Genomic DNA, 7350 nt, shown 5'->3' with positions numbered 1-7350 from the left:
GACACATAGATGGCACATCATATATAACATGCTGAGGTGGACCAGAAATGGGCAAATACTCCCAGGAACCCCATCCATGCCTCAAACCTCAAGCTTCTGCATCGAAATATCAGGGAGTAAACTACTATAAAGTAGTTGAATCTGTTGTAAATTGTTAGTTTATGTGTATTTTAATTGCAAATCAACACTATAATTAGCACGTATGTTTCTCGGGCTGAGGCAATGCAATGTGAGCATTATTAATGGACTGTAAAAGGCAATGGGGAATTGGATTATAATATTCTTGTTTTGCAAGCTATATGGTGAATAAATAAATTCATTCTGGCAGCAAACACTTCTAGCTCCGTCCACCAAGAAGAGGGGTTGCTGTAAATGAACTTGTTCTCAGCCTTGAGTTAGAAAACCTGATTACCAAGTCATTATTTCTGGCAATTAGGTACCAGAACAACATCAGAGGAAGAAGAGATTTTCTTTGAAATATTTAACGAATCCAGCAGTAATCATAGAGTCATTTGCTGGAAATATGTGATGAGATTTTTATTTTTGTGGTTAGGGTTCACTGTGCAATGAAAACCCACGTTTATCAAGTCTACTACTAAAAGCTAGACTGCAAGCTTGAACTGTGGCACATATCCAGCTTTTCTTTACCTAGAACCCCCGGCGCTCTTCATCAGGTTTACCCCACGCCCAGTCACTAATCAGAGGACAGTCCTTTGCTCCTTTTTCAGTTTCAGGCAGTTGTAGTTTGCTTTGTAACAACAGCTAATGCAAAGGACTCGGTTGGGAGGGGGAGAGCGTTGCCCCGTTTATGTTGCACGACTAAATTGTGCACGTGGACATGTGTGTGTTCAAACAACCCCCCAAAATGCCCTTCTTCAAGATTAGAAAAGATGAATCAGAGAGATACTGAGGTTCTACACACCAGCATTAGGCCAACCTAATTAAGGCGTAACCTAATTAAGGTGTAACCGCCTTAATTCTGAGCATAGAAAATTCAACCTCTTTGTGAGAGCTTGGTGCGGACAGTCTGTCTTACAAACACACAGTATCGTGCACAAGTTGTCGCGTGGAGGCCTAAGCGAAGCCTACCTGACGTTAACGGTACTACAAATGTTCACAGACATAAATGACAACCCTACCAGTTCTGCTGCCATTTTACTCCACTTCTTACAAGCGTTTCAGGAAATAGTTGGCACGTTACTGGTAGCGAGCCCATTTGTTTGTAAAGGGAGGCTGAAAACAATTGAACACAGGCAAAAACGATGAACCAGATCCCCAAACCCAGGCAGCCCCAACCCCAAAAAGCCTGCCAGGTGGCAGCATAAGTGGAACCCTTCACCCTCCTTCTTCTTGGTGCAGAAAATACAAGTGGAAGGCAGTTTGACAGGAATAATCCTTATTCAGTGTCGGTGCTGAAGGGCCTGAGTTTGATCTGCACGCTAACCAAGGAGGAGATAGATCATGGCTGAGAGCACTAACCTTGTTGATGTTTTGGAGGGGGGTGGGGGGGGAAACCATACTAGAAACCATTAACTTCTTCCATTTTGGTTGCTTTATTTCTTGTCGTTTTCTTACAATCATTATGCTCAAATATAAAAATTCCTGGCCAAAGCCAGTTAGTTTTAAAAGTGATCCCATCTGCATTGATACACACTAAACGTCACTAATTTCAGTTTCTGAAAACCAACTGGTTAAGTCTCCCTACAGGTCGCTTTGCCTGACATACAGAAAAATCCTCCTTTTCCAAACTTGTGCAAATATTACCACCTCAGTTTGACAGAAAATAGTTACACCTGAGTGTTTCCACAGAGTTTTCATTAGTTTTAAATAACTTTTTCCCATGGACCCTTAACAGTTGATTCATGCTAAGCTGCACCATTGCGATCCTTTTCAGCTGTACTGGGCATCTTCATGAATCACCGGAACACAGAAATAAAAATAAATGGAAAGATGCCATGAGGATAATATATTCTGGTAAGCTCCAGGCACCTCTAATTCCAGAGATCTGGAACAGATGCAGTGCATTGCAGATTGGCTATTATTAAGGCACGTGGTGAAAATAACAGTTTATCATCTCAGGCAATTCATCTCTCAGAGTCAAACATTCTGTGCCAGTAGTAGACGAAGGTTGGCGAGTTGCTGGCCCCAATCACTATTAGCAGCAGTAGGTACAGCATCATCGTGACGGCAAAACGGTGGGTGTAAAACCAGGAAGATTGACTAGAAGTCCTGAAAAGGGAAAAGTACATGAAATCTGTCAGAGATGCACGAATACCTTGGCAAAGAGTATCTTAGGTTTTGTGATTTTCAATGCTTAAGCTAATGCAATAAAACCAGGAAGTTGTTCCACAATCCCTGTAACTAACAAAGCCTGATTCCCCATAGCTTTTCCCCAACTCTCCATGCACAATCCTGTCCTTTCTCCCCATGTTCACACCGTTCTCTGTGGTTTGAAGCTGTAACTGCCTGGCCTGTACGCACATGTTGGTTAGCTGGGTGAATCCTGCCACTTAGGATAGGTAAAGGCAGAGTTAAAACTGCCATAGTTCTAAGAGCTGCACTCATCCATGTTTCACTCTTTCCTTCCTGCCAAAAACAGATGATTAGAGCTCTCAAAGATAGCGAGTGTTCACAGGTCTGGTGAAAAGGCAAATTTAGCTGAGCCTGGGGGTGTCAAAGAGTGAGACAGAGACAACATGATGGTGTAAGCCTTATTTCACAGGCAACAGACTAAAAACAAATTCTGGCAGTGCATCATATCTTTCTTGCTTGTTTTCTGTTGTTTTTCAAAAATGAAATGGGTGTATCTGGCTTTCAGAGCATGCCTATCACTCTAGACAGCTGAACTCTTACCTCCTATGCCGTTTCTGGGAATATACTAGCAAGTATTTAACTCGTAAAAGCTGATTGTTTGTGACAACGAAGTATTTCTGTGGTACATCCCCCCCTTCGCTGTTCTTAACTCTTGCTCTTTTTCTGTCTATTTCTTCTGAATCTGAATGGGAAGAGAAAAGAAGTGGTCTTTTGGGGAACAGAAAAGCAAAAAGAGATGCACAACTGTAAAAAAGCAAACAACCAACACCCCCCCACCCTCCACATGCACAAGAGTGGGAATGAGATAACCAAAGATCTAGTCTTGGTATTCCCCTGAATCCTTTAGCATCCAAGAATAGACTGAAAAGTTTGCTTGAGGCTATACCGCTCCTAGTTATCCATGGTATGGATGGCATTATGGCCCAGACCGGGGTGAAAAGGAGGCGGGTCTCCCACACAGTGCTTGAGGAGCTGCTAGTATTCATCACAGATGAAATGATCAGGCATTATGGAATGTTATTTTATCATACTATTGAAACTAGGAAAAACAAATGATGCCACCAAAATATTTTCCACCCTTTAACTACACTGTTTTAAGAGAAGCTTCACAGACAACAAGGCTGAGGTGCATTTGTTGAGGGGTCAATCGGGTAAGGAGTCTGCAGCCAGGTTCTGCTGAAGGGTGTCCACACTTCACACGCTGTACTGTTTATGTGACAACACATATGCACAAAGCCGAAATGTGAGAAGTGCTAAGTAAGGAACAAATGACACGTAGTTATTACTGCAATAGGCTCACCTTTCTTTTTGACCTGACACTTTACATCCGGATGGTCAATGATCTCGCAAACAGCTACGCAGCTAAGGATAGAGCCCAACGCGCTTCGCTGCCAACCAAGACCATGAGGGCTATAAAGGAGAGCCAGGCTCAGGTCACTGGTAAGATAGGTACCTTCACCGAACAGGGATGTCTGAAATGGAGCAGAAATATCCCCTAAAATCCTGTAGTACAAACTATAGACAAAATAGCAGTGTTCTTTACTTTCAGACTGGCAGTTCTGTTTCTGAAGGTAAATTAAGAAAGGCTTTTCTGACCCGTGTTGGGCCTGGTCCATGCACTGTTTTTGTCCTGGCACAACTTCCTTGGGGTGGGGCAGCTGCCCTCTCCCATCCCTCAAATTAGCTTCTTGGCACCGCCCTTGGTGTGGACAGATTCATGCTTTCCCGGATTTGGATTTAGTTTGCCAGCGTAAGTATTTTATATCAACATGACTGCGCTGCTGTTAGAGGCACTCCACTGATTTACTGAGACTGCCATCATTCAAATAATCCAACCTCCACAAACACGACAAGGCTTTACTCGCCTTTAAATCCATGCTTTACTAGAAAAGAGGGCAGTACTTTTCAGCTGTGCATTCCTTTCAAATCTAACTGTTTTAATAACTTTGAATCAGGGGATTTGCCACCCTGGCTAAAATTATTAATCCAGTAAATCCACTGTACCTGATAAGCCATTACTCATAAAGAATGAGGGGGAAACACAGTCCAGGTTGACTGGAAAGTTAAGCTGCTGTTGTGTCAAAGCTGCTTTACAGATGACACAAAAAGCCAGGAGTCCCAACTGCCTTTCTGCTGAAATCACAAGAGGTGCAAATCCTACGGGATGTCTCCCTTAACCAGGCCATTTAAAGAAGGCTCCATTTGCAAACAGCACCTAAAACTTAGTTGATCTAAACTTGAGGCCAGGCAGAAGGAGAGAATCTCTACATTGTCTGGGCCGCTGCTCTCCTCTGTGCACAGGCACTCTCCGACTGCGGCCTGTCAGGTAGGCCAGTGTTTTCAGAGGCATTACACTTTCTTACAAAGAAGCAAAGGATAGCTGTAATTTGTCACACTGGAGAAGAGGGTTTCGTGCTGCTTTCAGTTTTTACCCTTGAGCTGCGTTAGAAAAATCCAACACAACTATCCACAAAGGCCTACACTGAAGTGAAAAGAGCAGTATAAGATCATCAGTGCATTTCATATCCCTAAAGGAATTTGGGGCCTATTTTTAAGAAGTGTCACTAGCTGCAAGTGACCGACAGAAAATGGTGCCAATGCCAGGAGCCTCACCCTGTTCAAATGGCAGTGCAGGCCGTTGTGCAGTATGGAATGGAAGTTCTCAAGGCGGCTCCCGTGGAAGGCGTAGATGAGGTCTCGCTCTCCCTTGGTCTCGGCAAACTTGGCATTCATTTGATCGCAATACACGATCTCAAAGAGGTAGTCCGGAGCAGGAACCGCAGCTCCAGATATCCCTGTGAGTTCTTGGATCTTCTCGTACTTAAAAAGAGGAAGGAATATGAGTGTCGGTTTATGGGGTTAGAACACTCACTGGATATTTTGCTTGCCATCCCTCAGTCTTTCACGTTGCTTTATGTATTTTGATTAAACTTTCTGCGTTAGAATTCAACACTGTCACAGTTCAGAAGTGAGAATTCTGGCAACTCCTTGCCAGCAAAGCTAAATCCCAATTCTTCTTTCTAGAAAAAAAAAAAAAACCAACCCTGAATTGTGATTATTATTTAATTGATGATTTAAGGACAGTATCACAATTCGACCATGCCACTTTGGCTACTAAGACGATATTCATCAGCTGGTCTTGGAAGAGGAAAAAAAAGTGAAAACAGAAGTTGTTTTCGTCTTGCTGCTAATCTCTACAACTGCTGTGATCCCTGTTACAGAAGTTCCTCAGTGGCTCTGAACCTTTACATTTTTGGGGCAGTATGCAGAAGCGCAAAGTTGTCTTTCGCAGTGAGAAGCAGCCCCTGGCTCCAAGAGTTGGACGATCTTGGTCTAGAACATGCAGGTATGTGCTACGTTAATGGGAGTAACCAAGTCCAGTCACTGCCCATCATCAACTACTGACTGTGATAATTATGTTTTCCAAGTAGTGTTCCTGAAAATCCCACTCTATATACAGAAAAAAGATGCATTCACATTGAACTGTCATGGTCTCACAATAACCAACTAACTTCTTGCAGGAGGAAATACTTTCTGAAGCACAAGGTTGCCTGAAAAGACAAATTCTAATCAGACTTTCATAATTCAAAACTTACCTCCTGTTTCTTAGTACTTTGTATCATGAAGACCTTAGATGATAAAATCCAACTAAACAAATCCCAGGTCCTTTTCTCTGTGTTTGGAACAGACTCCAGAAGTTCTTTCAGGCTTGGTAGAGCGTTGGTATCTGCAAGCTAACAAGACAGGCATTTAGTACAAGGTCCTTCTTTTCATTATGATTAAACAGAGACCTCTAGTGAAAACAAAACAATATTTCACCCTAATAGGTTGTAAACTCAAAATCAGTTTCTGCTCTGAGATATAAACATTTGTATCCAGTCTGTGGGGAAAGTTTCTCACTTGTTCTAAAAGCAAATACCAGGCAAGTTATAAATATTTATATTTACGAAGAATATCTGCAAGGTACATACAAGAATAATCAAACAAGCTCAGGTCCTGAAAGAAAACAAGCCGTCACAATGCAGTATCTGCAGAGGGGTAGACGCGGGGGCCGTGTAAAACACAAACCCTTCAAAATTCATTTCAATTTCACGTAGGGCAAGCCCTTCTAACGCTTCAGATCCCAGCGCTGGATTTGGAAGTTTCCAAGCACGGGTTTATTGGTCAGAATCCCAAATGTACTTTAAAACCTGGATTGCCTGACTGGATAAACGACTCACCCCGCTTTATTCGTGCCCCTGAGGTGCGGCTGCCCCCACCTCGGAGGGCAACCCCGCCTGCTGCCCCCCCACAACAGCGCAGGCGCCTCGGCCTGGGCTCCCACGTCCCGCTCGCCCTTTCACAAGGCAGTTTTCTCGCTCCAGAGGCAGAACCCCGCGTCCCCGGTTCGGATGCAGGCCCCCGGGCCGGGGGCGCCCGCACTCACCAGCCCCTCGAAGTCCTTGGTGTCGCCGCCCGCGTAGCGGCCCGGGAAGGGCCTCAGCGCCGAGTCGCGCTTGTAGCTCTGCAGCGCGGCGGCGAAGAGGCTGCACCGCAGGTCGGCGGCCAGCGGGTCCCTCCCCGCCGCCTCCCTGACGCGGGTGGCCGCGGGGCCGGGGCCGGGCGGTGGCATGCCCGGCGGGGGCTGCCGAGCGGCTGCCGCTCCAGGGAAGCGACAGATCCCGCCCGGCCGGCGTCGCCCCTTCCGCCGGGGCCGCGGCCTGGTCCCGCCGCTCCGCCCCGCCCCGCCGCCTCCGCCCGCCCCGCCGCCTCGGTCCGCCCGCGGCGGGGCTCTCCTGTCCCGCATGGCCGGGCCCCTGGGGCCGCGGCTGCGCCTGTCCCCCGGGGACGGGCAGGAGGGAGGCCTGGGGGAAATGGCGCCTTCCCCTCGGGTGGAGAGCGGGAGGGGGCCAGGGGGGAATGGCGCCTTCCCCTCTGGTAGAGACCTGGGGACCGGTACGGGGGGAGATGGTGTCTTCTCACATAGAGACCTGGGGAGGGGTACAGGGGGGAATGGCGCCTTCTCCTCAGCAGGAGACCGGGACAAGGTGGTGGCCG

At 46.4% G+C, this 7350-nt stretch overlaps 1 protein-coding gene across 1 annotated transcript; it reads right to left on the bottom strand.

Moving 5' to 3' along the window:
* Nucleotides 1–1534: 1534 nt before the first annotated feature.
* Nucleotides 1535–7127, bottom strand: PARP16 (poly(ADP-ribose) polymerase family member 16). The gene is made up of 6 exons (XM_064456084.1): nt 6740–7127; nt 5910–6047; nt 4927–5133; nt 3614–3785; nt 2854–2995; nt 1535–2229 (listed from the first exon to the last, which is right to left on the bottom strand). The coding sequence occupies exons 1-6, from the start codon at nt 7097–7099 to the stop codon at nt 2085–2087; spliced, it is 1164 nt and encodes a 387-aa protein (XP_064312154.1). The 5' UTR covers nt 7100–7127; the 3' UTR covers nt 1535–2084.
* Nucleotides 7128–7350: the final 223 nt, after the last annotated feature.

Source organism: Phalacrocorax carbo, chromosome 7 (assembly GCF_963921805.1).
Source record: "Phalacrocorax carbo chromosome 7, bPhaCar2.1, whole genome shotgun sequence".
Classification (NCBI taxonomy): domain Eukaryota; kingdom Metazoa; phylum Chordata; class Aves; order Suliformes; family Phalacrocoracidae; genus Phalacrocorax; species Phalacrocorax carbo.
Note: the sequence above shows the minus strand (reverse complement) of the source record. Positions and strands in the feature narration are given on the sequence as shown.